Raw genomic sequence first — 12,569 nt, 5'->3', positions numbered from 1 at the left:
CGTAACGAACGTTTTCTTCCAAATTAGGAACTTCTTTGATAGCTTCCCATACATTATTTCTTTTCTTCTCGACCTCTCTTTGTTCAGCTTCTCTTTGTTGTCTTGTTTCTCTTTCTTGTATTAGATCGAAGAGTTTATGAGTTACTGTTGTCAATGAATTCATCTCTGCATGGACATCTGGTGAACCTTCAGATTGACTTGATGGTTCACTTACATTGTTAGTATTGCTTCTATGCTTCTTTCTTAAAGGTAGTTTGTTTAGAGAGCCCCTTGCATTGCTGCATACAAAAGACAAAGGTGTTTCATGATCTTCCTCAACATCCATAGAAAAATCTTAAGTAGAACTTGTTTGCTTTGTTCCTGCAGTTCCACTTGTTTGAGCATCCGTACCATCACCTAATCCAATAGCATTTCCACTGGTTGCTACGTTGTCCTCAAATATGATTTTGAGATCGTCAAATTCTTCAAATGTTTCATTTTGGACTTTTTTGAAATTCGGATGCCCCTAAATAAAAAGAAAAATAATTTAGCATAATTACAAATTTCAAAATTTATTTGCTTATTATCTTAAAATTTTCACCATATATAAATCCAAATAATTAAAAAATTGATACAACCTTCCATATTCTTTTGAAGGTTGTATTAGAAAAACATAAGAAAAGCTAAAGTTTATATACTTTACCTTTACATAATTAGCCCACACCTCAGCTGAAGCCGTAAACCTTTTTGTACTTGGATCCCATCCAAACCCGGAACTGCAACGAAGAAGATCAAGACCACTATTGTATTTTCCCTTCAAGGTCTTCATTCTGTTTAGGTAGTGTTTATGAAGTTTGCCACCCCCATGTTTTTCATTAATAACATGCAATATTTTTCTTTCCACTGTAAACTTGCTAAATGCACCACTTGAATCACGCCAACCTGCAGCAACACCATCTACTAGTAATTCTATTAACGTTTTTGTTTCTTATGGAGTCCATGGAAGGTAAAGATTTTTTTCTCGATCTTCTTGTGATTCACTCATTGTTTTTTTTTGGGTTAAAGTTTTGTGCTACACCTGTGACACACAAAAAAACATAACTAGTATATCTTTTCTTGCAAGTAAATAACATAATAATTAAAAAGAATCAAGCAACAAATAGTCGAGACGTAAGTGAGCATGCAATACAAGAAAATTTAAAAGAATAAGTAATATAAAAACAAAAAAGTTAACAAAGACACTTACAAACTAAAAAGTTAAGAACTATATGGTCGAGACGTAGGTGCTCTAACTCTTTCTTATAATAATGAAGAAGTATTGATGGTGATCCAATAATATATAGTGTTTTTCTTTACCATATATTTCATATGAAAAATTGGTGATTTGACAAATATTTTTAGTTACAAAATTAGAAATATTACAATTCCTTGACTCACAAAAAAATTCGTAATATATCACCACTGAATCTTTGATTAAAAATTTGGAAATCTTACACTTTTTAACTTACATCGTAAAATACACTTTCTCTATGAATATTCGTATCTTTGAAAAATGTAAAAATGTACATAAACAAAAAATCCATAACTATATGAACAAACTGTTACTTTCTCACTACGGCACCGTTCATATCCTCGATTTCCTCGGGACGCTACACGAAGAAAGAGCACCATCCATAAAGTAATGCGTCTTTTCTAACTTATTAGTTTTCTGTTAATTATTCTTTCAACCTTCTCTTTTTTGTCACAGGTGTACATCAAACATGTATCAAGAAGTCCATGATGAAAGAGAAAAAGATGCATTACATGATGACGAATTAGATAGTGATATTATTTTCTTGGTGTTCTTGATTTTCATTCAAATGCTATATTTGAGAAAATGCCAACGACCTCGATTGCAATATTCTATTCAACGTGCAATCACAAGAGAAGGTGAAATATATATAGAAAATATGCAAAAGAAAAAGCCTTCGGATTTTAAACAGTTGTATCGAATGTATCACGAGACTTTTCTAAAGTTATGTGTTCATATCCGAGAGCATACAAATCTATGTGATACAAAATATATTAGTGTTGAAGAAATGGTTGCAACTTTTCTTCTTATAGTTGGCCAAAATTCAAGGTATTGTCGTACAAAAGACACTTTTCATAGGTCATCGTTTGCAACAAGTGTAAACTTTCACAAAGTTTTACGGGCTCTAAATCAAATTGCTCCAAGTTTAATGGCTAAGTCTGAGATTACAGTGCCTACAAAAATTAGAGAAAGTACAAGATTTTATCCGTATTTTAAGGTATATTTTCCATACAATTATGTTTTTGCTTTTTTCATTATCTTTCATAGAATATAACTTTATATATTTTTTTAGGATTGTGTTGGAGCTATTGATGGTACACATATCCTTGCAATGGTACCGACAAAAAAAGCGCCTTCTTTTCGTAACAGAAAAGGTGATATATCGCAAAATGTGTTGGCTGCTTGTAATTTTGATCTTGAATTCATATATGTGCTTAGTGGATGGGAAGGTTCAGCTCATGACTCAAAAGTATTAAATGATGCTTTGACAAGGAACACTAATCGACTACCAGTTCCAGAAGGTATGTACATGTCTTCCTATTGTAAATATGTTTTTTTAACATGACAAGTGGCTGTATATTATTATTATACTTCAGGAAAGTTTTATGTAGTAGATTGTGGATTTCCAAATCGTCGAAACTTTTTAGCTCCTTATCATGGTGTCAGATATCATCTACAAGAATTTTCTGGTCAAAATTCACAACCAGCGAATGCAAAAGAGTTGTTTAACCATCGTCATGCATCCCTAAGGAACGTGGTTGAAAGAATATTTGGTATTTTCAAATCTCGATTTGCAATCTTTAAGCACGCACCTCCTTTTCCTTATAAGACACAAACAGAAATTGTACTTGCATGTGTTGGTTTACATAATTTTCTGCGAAAGTATTGTCGAACGGATATTTTTCCAGAAGAAATCGAGAGTGCAGAAGAAGTTGTCGAAGAAATTAATGAAGATGATAATGCTGAAGTACTTACAACCCAAGAACAACAAAGAGAATATGCGAATGAGTGGAGAGAGACAATAGCATCAAACATGTGGACTGATTCACTTGAGAATGCTACATGAGAGATTATTTTTATAAGTTTTATTTCTTTTTTAACTTTTGAATTCTATTCTCTAGAATTTTTAAATCCATTTTCTTTGACTTTCAAATCCACATTAATTAATTTTCAAATCCATATTATTTGATTTTAAAATCCATAGAATTCCATGTGGATTTCCAAATCTTATAAGGATTTCAAATCCATTAAAATCAAGGATCCAATAACCCCCTAAATTAAGTTGTAACAATAAACCTAAAATGCGGGGGAGAGTATTCACATCAAACGCTCCAAGCACCAACTCGCACGATTGGTGGCGTAACTCTCGATGAACCATTTTGTCTTTCCCACTAAAAGTAATAATTCATGTAGAATACATTGGAACATAGCTTATTACAATTTACAAAAATACGTATTAGAGCACTCCCATCGGTCATACCTTTGGGATGTGTCCAAGTTTTTTAATAATAAAAGTTAAAAAGTTTAAAGTTTTAATCGAAAATATATGTGATCCGTGTCTCTGCCCACATCATTTTAGATCTTCAGAGACACGGTAACGTGTCAAGAATTCATTGGTTTTTTCTCTTTTCTTCATTTTGCTCATCTCTCTCTCTCAATACGAACAGAACAAAACAAAACGACGAAAGCAATAATCGATTTATCAAAATCCAATCGAAGTTGTGATCGGTTTCGAGACAAAATGGATCTCTCCAAGTCGTCTTTTTCTTCTCTGATTCCGCTTACTTCTTCTTTGTTAGGTCAGAAATTTTTGGTGACACAATCGTCGCGCCGCAGCTTCGTCTCCAACCAGAGGTCGGATAAGATCCCATAGTGAGGCTCACTCAAAATTATGTATCCAATTTTGTAATTTTCAGAGGTTCTAGGATTAAATTGTTAACGAAGCTTCTTCTAATTCTCTATTGTTGTGCACATTGGAGATAATATTATTTGTTTCTGTTTTTTTTTTTATCAACAGTCGAACAATAATTGTGTTTCGTTTTGCAGTTTTGTAGAAATTGTATGTGTTTGAAAGGTTTGAAGCTAAGTATAAGGTATATTGAGGTCTTTTTCTGTATAAGGTATATATAGGTCTGAAACTTGGCAATGTAAAGAAGAAACAATGAGCTCCAATGGTGGTGGCGACGACTATAGCACCAAAAGTGTTATAATACATTACCAACTATTTTGACCATTGCTTGGTGTTTATGTTGTTATAGACTAGGATGTCTGCCCGTGCGTTACCGCACGGGAAAGTGAAAACTTGAAATTATTAACATTGTTAATTTCACATTTCGAGTGAAATTTTTTTGGTAAATTTTTAACTGTATAATATAAAAGTCATAAATAATGACTAAGATGAATTTAACCAAATTAGTTAAATAAAATAATATATATATATATATAAATGAAAAATCGATTCAGTGACAATAAGAGAATAATGTTAAAGATGTATAAATCTAGGTTTACCGAATCATACTCAGATAATCAATTTTGAAAGATATTCACATACAATAACATTGAAATCATTATTCTATCGAAAGTTATAAAAAATAATAAGAGAATTAGGGAGAAAGAGGTCATAGCTGCAACTGCAACCAACCAAATTGACTAAAAAAATAAATCTATGAAAAATAGAAATCACAATTAATTACCTAAATTAATACTTGAAAGAGATGAGCAATACAATTAGATGGAAAACGACACCAAACAAAAGTTAGATGAATCAATAAATAAAACAATCCAATTTTTTTGACAAAGATGAGTGAATTAATGGTGATTAATAAATTGAAAGAAAATAATACTCAGAATTTTCAAATTTGGAGGTATTAAACAATAGTCAAGTAACAAAAACTCTTTTCAAGGTCCATGAAAAAAATATATATATATATATAATCAAAGAGGTGTGAAACAAAAATGTGTGAAAACTAACTAATGTGAACATTGAAAGCTGGGAGTACGACGAAGAAACACAATTGTTGGATCAAAACAATGCAACTTTATATAAACAAAGAGGTGTAAAACAAAAATGTGTGAAAACTAACTAATGTGAACATTGAAAGCTGGGAGTACGACGAAGAAACACAATTGTTGGATCAAAACAATGCAACTTTATATAAACAAAGAGGTGTAAAACAAAAATGTGTGAAAACTAACTAATGTGAACATTGAAAGCTGGGAGTACGACGAAGAAACACAATTGTTGGATCAAAACAATGCAACTTTATATAAACAAAGAGGTGTAAAACAAAAATGTGTGAAAACTAACTAATGTGAACATTGAAAGCTGGGAGTACGACGAAGAAACACAATTGTTGGATCAAAACAATGCAACTTTATATAAACAAAGAGGTGTAAAACAAAAATGTGTGAAAACTAACTAATGTGAACATTGAAAGCTGGGAGTACGACGAAGAAACACAATTGTTGGATCAAAACAATGCAACTTTATATAAACAAAGAGGTGTAAAACAAAAATGTGTGAAAACTAACTAATGTGAACATTGAAAGCTGGGAGTACGACGAAGAAACACAATTGTTGGATCAAAACAATGCAACTTTATATAAACAAAGAGGTGTAAAACAAAAATGTGTGAAAACTAACTAATGTGAACATTGAAAGCTGGGAGTACGACGAAGAAACACAATTGTTGGATCAAAACAATGCAACTTTATATAAACAAAGAGGTGTAAAACAAAAATGTGTGAAAACTAACTAATGTGAACATTGAAAGCTGGGAGTACGACGAAGAAACACAATTGTTGGATCAAAACAATGCAACTTTATATAAACAAAGAGGTGTAAAACAAAAATGTGTGAAAACTAACTAATGTGAACATTGAAAGCTGGGAGTACGACGAAGAAACACAATTGTTGGATCAAAACAATGCAACTTTATATAAACAAAGAGGTGTAAAACAAAAATGTGTGAAAACTAACTAATGTGAACATTGAAAGCTGGGAGTACGACGAAGAAACACAATTGTTGGATCAAAACAATGCAACTTTATATAAACAAAGAGGTGTAAAACAAAAATGTGTGAAAACTAACTAATGTGAACATTGAAAGCTGGGAGTACGACGAAGAAACACAATTGTTGGATCAAAACAATGCAACTTTATATAAACAAAGAGGTGTAAAACAAAAATGTGTGAAAACTAACTAATGTGAACATTGAAAGCTGGGAGTACGACGAAGAAACACAATTGTTGGATCAAAACAATGCAACTTTATATAAACAAAGAGGTGTAAAACAAAAATGTGTGAAAACTAACTAATGTGAACATTGAAAGCTGGGAGTACGACGAAGAAACACAATTGTTGGATCAAAACAATGCAACTTTATATAAACAAAGAGGTGTAAAACAAAAATGTGTGAAAACTAACGGTGCCTACATGGAAAGTTGAGGGTGCGACAAAGAAACACAATTGTTGGATCGAGTCTTTGAAACTTTTGAGATCATTAACAAAGGGTGTGATCATTAATTGTTGGATCACTCCTGAGTTATCAAAAAAAAAAAAAAAAAACTCTTTTCAAAATCCATAAAAATCTGTATATATATAAACACAAAATGGTGTGAAAACAAAGAAGTGTGAAACAAAAAGGTGCGAAAACTAACAAGTGCAACCATTGAAAGCTAGCGGTACGACGAAGAAACGCAATTGTTAGATCAAAACATTGCAGCTTTATATAAACAAAGAGGTATAAAACAAAAGGGTGTGAAAACTAACGGGTGCCAACATAGAAAGCTGGAGGTGCAACGAAGAAACGCAATTGTTGGACCGAAACTTTACAACTTTTGAGACCATTAACAAAGGGTGAGATCTTTAATCATACTCAAAGAACAAAAACGCTTTTTAAAGTCCATAAAAATCTGCATATATATATAAAAAACAAAGAGTGTGAAAACAAAGAGGTGTGAAACAAAAAGGTGTGAAACAAAAAAGTGCTAAAACTAACAAGTGCAACCATTGAAAGCTAGGGGTACAACGAAGAAACACAATTGTTGGATCAAAACATTGCAACTTTATATAAACAAAGAGGTGTAAAACAAAAGGGTCTGAAAACTAACGGGTGCCAACATGGAAAGCTGGGGGTGCAACGAAGAAACACAATTGTTGGACAAAAACTTTGCAACTTTGAGATCATTAACAAAGGGTGAGATCATTAATAATACTCAAAGAACAAAAACTCTCTTCAAAGTCCATAAAAATCTGTATATATATAAAAACAAAGAGTGTGAAAACAAAGAGTGTGAAAACAAAGAAGTGTGAAACAAAAAGGTGTGAAAACTAACAAGTGCAACCATTGAAAGCTAGGAGTACGACGAATAAACACAATTGTTGGAACAAAACATTGCAACTTTATATAAATAAACAGGTGTAAAACAAAAGAGTGTGAAAACTAACGGTGTCAACATGTAAAGCTGGGGGGTGCAATGAAGAAACACAATTGTTGGACCGAAACATTGCAACTTTATATAAATAAACAGGTGTAAAACAAAAGGGTGTGAAAACTAACGGTGTCAACATTGAAAGCTGGGGGTGCAACAAAGAAACACAATTGTTGGACCGAAACATTGCAACTTTTGAGATCATTAACAAAGGGTTTAATAGGTGCGATTTTTAAAAGATGGGGGTACGACGAAGAAACATGATTATTGGAAGAAAAAAACTTGCAACTATTGGGATCATCAATAATTTTAAACCGTTAGATGAGATAATAGAAACAATCTCATCCGTTAGATTAAAGTTGACTCCAAAAATGGGTTTGCTATTATATATAGATTGGTGCTTGCTTTGCTCGCCATTGCTTGTGGAACTCGACGAGTGTCTTGGTTCCTTCTGCGGAGTTTTCTAGCTTATCTAGCAAACCCATGATTTTCTTCTTTCCTCTACTCGAAAGTTTATTGATTTTGTTGCTTACATACACCTTTTGGGCTATGAGGTTAATTTCATGCTTTCTGTGGTCTGTGGAATGGGTCTTTCTTAATTATCTCACTGGGCGTTTTGCTTTACTCTTATGTTTAACTGAGTTTAGTGGAGAAATATTCATAAAAGGCTATTATTGATGTTCATAAAATGCATTCATAAAAGGCTAGTTTTTGTTAATTCTTGTTTGATGTTCTTTTGTTAGGTTCTGAGTCAGCTGCTGGTGAAGAAACTGATGCTCTTGAGTCCCAAACTGCTGCCGTACTAATAACCGTGGCGATGGCATTTAACTTTGTGACAATCTTCTTGGCTTTGATGTTTGTTGTTTCCGTGTGTATGTGGCGTTTTCATTTGTGATTTGGTGATGATGATAGGTTTGCTTACGGCTGTTCATAAGGATTATTTTAGAGTTGTGAACTCGAGGGATTTGCTTTTTAACGATTGTGGTGACAAAGTTGCGCAGTTGCTACATGTAGAATTAGTTCCTTCGTACTCTCAGTACGATGCTCATCAACAAGTTTTGATTGTCAATACTCATTTGCTGTTTCCTCATGATTCAACTTTGTCTATAGTAAGACTGCAACAGGTAGAAAAATTTGTTATTATTAACTCTGTTTTCATTGTGTGATGATTTTTGTATCTTTATAACTAAACAAGATTTTGGTTTTGGGCAGGTTTATAAGATTCTTCAGTATGTAGTGTCACAGTCTCTAAAACACTGTGAATACATAATTGGAGTTTGGAATCAAGACACTCATATTTAGGGATGACTAATGGGAGGGTCAAAACTAAAAACAAAAAGATGAAGATCATAAATTTAGATTAATACTATTTTTAATATTATTAAAAGTTATAGACGCTAATTTGAGAATGTGCAATGGGTTTGCTCTTACTATCTGAAATCTTCGCGTTTTACAAAAACTAAAAATTAGCCTTAACACTAACAGTAGTATTTTATTACAGTGAAATTAGAGTTTTTATTTTCTTCCCTTTCTGACTTGAATAATACATTTAAGTAAGTATACTCTTTGTAATTATATGTTGACAAAAAATAAAATAATTATTATATGTTGACCGTCAGATTAAAATATAATATTATTTGATCAAAGAGATGCAGTCTACGGTAGTACGGTATGTCCCACAAACAGCTTAACAGAGCTCAAGATCACACCGTAGTAGTAGTAGACACCGTACCATAAAAATTCTCCTTTATTTTTTATAAATTAAATAAACGCTTTACTATTATTATCAATGATTAGCAAAAAATCTTATTATAGTATTACTCTCTCTGTTATTAAGAATCTTCCAACGCATTCCAACACAATTTATTCATTTTCGAACCCATCATTATTCTAATACACTTCTCCTCCTCTAATTAAAAAATCTGTCCCATTTTTTTTATTTCTTTGTTAATAAAGCTTTTGAGTAGATCAGTTTCTAAAAATATTAATGATTATATACTTAAAAAATATCATTTATTTGTTTACCACATATATAGTATTAGAAAAAATAGATATTACGATTGAATCTCATGCAAAATAAATACAGTTGTAATTTTGATAACCCGGTCCAATGCATCCACGCTCTGACTTCATCAAGTTCCGCTTAGTTTAAGCTTTTCGTCTTTGGAATTTTGGTTCGGTGCGGTTAAAGTTACCTGTTGTAGGCCACTGATGAAGCCATGATCGTTTTGATAGCTCAGCTGCAGATACGATTTCGGTTTCAGTAGCATCTCCTCCTTTACCATAAAGCAATGTTTGCTCTGATCGTTTCATTGAACAAAACCGGTTCTTGGCTCACCATCCCGGTTTGCTGTCTTAACCATACCAGCTGCAATGTCTTGATCTCAACTCCATCAAGAGTTATCTGACCAGAATCAGGGTCGTAAAATCTCTCCAACAACGCAGTCACAGTTGATTTCCCGCTTCCGCTCTCTCCAACCAATGCTAGATATTGTCTGAAACAGGGAAACGAAAACAAAATAAGAGAATTTTGAATTTAATTCAACAAACTGAACCGGAATTATATCAAACTAACTGATCTGGTTTTAGTTCTTCTATATCATTATCAAGAACTCTACGTCAACAAAATTCAAAAGTACACCTTTCTTCAGCAAAGGAAACGTAGGAACGTGTTATGGAACACCCCACCAATAATCCACCTGATTAAAACCCTAATTTCGAGCTACCGGAGAAGGGATAGTAAGAGACAAGTGCTTTTAGCCAATGCCTCTTGTAGTATGACTCTAGTCCATGTATAAACAACCGGAATATTATCGACTAAGGACAGGTCTAACCAACACGACAGATGGGATTGGTTCACATGGTTGACTTGATCAAACCGGAAATTGCTAATGGCTTAAGAGTTTGCTACGGTATGGAGGCTCGCTTTCGTTAACATACCCTTCTCATAGTATTAAAATAATATTTGCCACAATTAGCAAATCTATCTAGACAAACAATAGCAATGCAAAATGTTTATAATATTTTTTCTCAGATGAACATTTGTCAAAACCAGTACATGTTTACATATAATTTGGAATAATCTTTGGTTTGTCTAATTTTTGTAGTTATAAAAAATCATAAAAGTGTAAAAATAGAAAATTTGTGCAAATGATTCTGGTTATCTATATTTTTTTTTTGTATCAATTTTTTTTAGAATGAATGACAAGTACATATATATAGAAAAAATACATCAAATTGGTATAAAGAAAATTTGTGATTTAGAACCAAAAAAATAATTTAAATGAAACAAACTTTGTTGTTTCTCTTTTGCAGGTGAAACAAAAGGAATCTTATACAAACTTCATGTCAACACGTCTAGAACCTTATCTTATGTATATAGTAGCACAAAAAGAGCCTTGAACCCCGTAGACAATGTCGTATCGTTACCTTTACATTATCACATACTGTTTTATTCTTTACTTCTTTTTTTCCCGTTTTTGTTTTCTTACAATCCTAGCTGGACGGGCACGTTGGCTTCTTGGATCCAATTAGCAGGACCAATCCAGTTAGCCACGGTGTAGGGCNTTGAAAAGATTCTCGCCGGAAACATATACGGCGGAGGTAACTCATCTAGGCGTTGTCTTCATGTCAAAAGGACTATGCCTAAAAGGGGGAGACAAACGATGGAAGAGCAATGACGGAGCTATTAGCGGTGATGAACTTCAATGACTCTCTCGGACTTTGTGCGAGAGAGAAAATAAAACTAGGGCGAACTGATTTTTTATATATAGTTTTTATAACATCTATAATTGTGAGCTTATCTCATCCTATAACTATTGGTCTCTTTAAAAAAAGTGTTTATGTCTAGAACCCTATCTTATATATACAGTAGCACAAAAAGAGCCTTGATCCCCGTAGACGATGTCGTATCGTTACCTTTACATTATCACATACTGTTTTATTCTTTACTTATTTTTTTTGCCGTTTTTTGTTTTCTTACAATCCTAGCTGGACGGGCACGTTGGCTTCTTGGATCCAATTAGCAGGACCAACCCAGTTAGCCACGGTGTAGGCTTCAACCTCAGCCGCATTCTTAGCGATCTTAATCCATTCAAGCCTCTGACTAGGGTTAGCTCCCGGTCCACGGTTGTTGAACTCAATGTATTTAGCAGTCAAGTGGTTTTGCTCTCCTTTCCATTCGGTCCATCCTACTGGTTGGATCAAATCACCCATCTCAGTTCCAATAATCACAGTCGTGGCAAATTTCTTCCAGGGCCGTCCTAGGTAAGACTTGATGGTTAGCTTCTCAGCTTCGAGCTCCTTGTCGGGCATGATACGGCAGTTGTGGAGAACGATACCGATCTTAACCGCTGCACCCTTTTCATTACCGTCGGCTGTAACGTAGTTGGATTGTCCGGGCGTTCCCTTTCGGACGAGGATTAGAGAGTTTTGGATCACAGTTGCGGATTTTCCGAAGATGAAATCCACTGTACCGGACACAACAATGTTCCTGTAGAACTGACGTCCGTTGTTGACGTAGAGTGTGTCTTGGTAAGCGTCAAATCTACAGTTGAATATGACCGCACGGTCTCCATTCACACGGAGTGCGACCGCTTGGTGTCCCAATGGACCGGCTGTGTTCTTAAACCCGATCCATTTTGCCATGAATCCCTCAGATTCAACCTCTGCATGTTGTACATATTAAAATGTTAGTACGTAAAAATGGCTCAATGTAACCATGCAAATAAAAAAATAAGGGTTTGGGGACTTACGAACGGTGGCACTGAGTGAAGTAGTCATTCCTGGGTTAAGCTTAACACTTTTGTTGTTGGTAATGATGGTTTTTGTAGCACCATCACCGAACATGAAAATGTTGTTCTTCTTCTTAGGGATCCTGACCATTTCATTGTAGGTACCAGCCTTGATATGGATAATGCACCTTCCAGGGTTTTTGTCAGGGCAAGCATTAACCGCCTCAGAAATGGTCTTGAACTGTCCACTTCCATCCTGGGCCACTACGTGAGTTGCCTTGATCTTACCGCCACCACCACCGCCTTCACCGATACCATCATCACCAGCTGCACCGCCGGCTGGAGCACCGCG

General features: G+C 34.1%; 2 protein-coding genes, 1 long non-coding RNA gene and 1 pseudogene across 3 annotated transcripts; 2 read left to right on the top strand and 2 right to left on the bottom strand.

The window, feature by feature from the left end:
• On the bottom strand, positions 244-808 carry LOC104749099 (annotated as a pseudogene).
• Positions 2,199-3,116, top strand: LOC104753185. Its single transcript, XM_010475475.1, has 3 exons — positions 2,199-2,267; positions 2,343-2,571; positions 2,962-3,116. The coding sequence occupies exons 1-3, from the start codon at positions 2,199-2,201 to the stop codon at positions 3,114-3,116; spliced, it is 453 nt and encodes a 150-aa protein (XP_010473777.1).
• On the top strand, positions 3,832-8,299 carry LOC104749098. Its single transcript, XR_002035800.1, has 3 exons — positions 3,832-3,922; positions 4,097-4,143; positions 7,878-8,299. It is a non-coding gene; the product is annotated as an uncharacterized LOC104749098 (long non-coding RNA).
• Positions 10,751-12,569, bottom strand: LOC104753184 (probable pectinesterase/pectinesterase inhibitor VGDH2; the record flags this gene model as incomplete). The annotated part of the gene is made up of 3 exons (XM_010475474.2): positions 10,751-11,050; positions 11,542-12,151; positions 12,239-12,569. Coding segments are annotated over 3 exons (1,020 nt in total), but the record flags the coding sequence as incomplete, so codon positions are not given.

This window comes from Camelina sativa, chromosome 16 (genome assembly GCF_000633955.1).
Source record: "Camelina sativa cultivar DH55 chromosome 16, Cs, whole genome shotgun sequence".
Lineage (NCBI taxonomy): Eukaryota > Viridiplantae > Streptophyta > Magnoliopsida > Brassicales > Brassicaceae > Camelina > Camelina sativa.
The sequence above is the reverse complement of the archived record's forward strand: the minus strand, read 5'-3'. Positions and strand labels throughout refer to the sequence as shown.

Coding starts and splice junctions, on each gene's coding strand:
- LOC104753185 (XM_010475475.1), top strand. CDS start 2,199: ATGGCTAAGTCTGAGATTACAGTGCCTACAAAAATTAGAGAAAGTACA. Junction 2,268..2,342: donor GATTTTATCCGTATTTTAAG/GTATATTTTCCA, acceptor ATATTTTTTTAG/GATTGTGTTGGAGCTATTGA. Junction 2,572..2,961: donor TCGACTACCAGTTCCAGAAG/GTATGTACATGT, acceptor TTTTTCCAGAAG/AAATCGAGAGTGCAGAAGAA.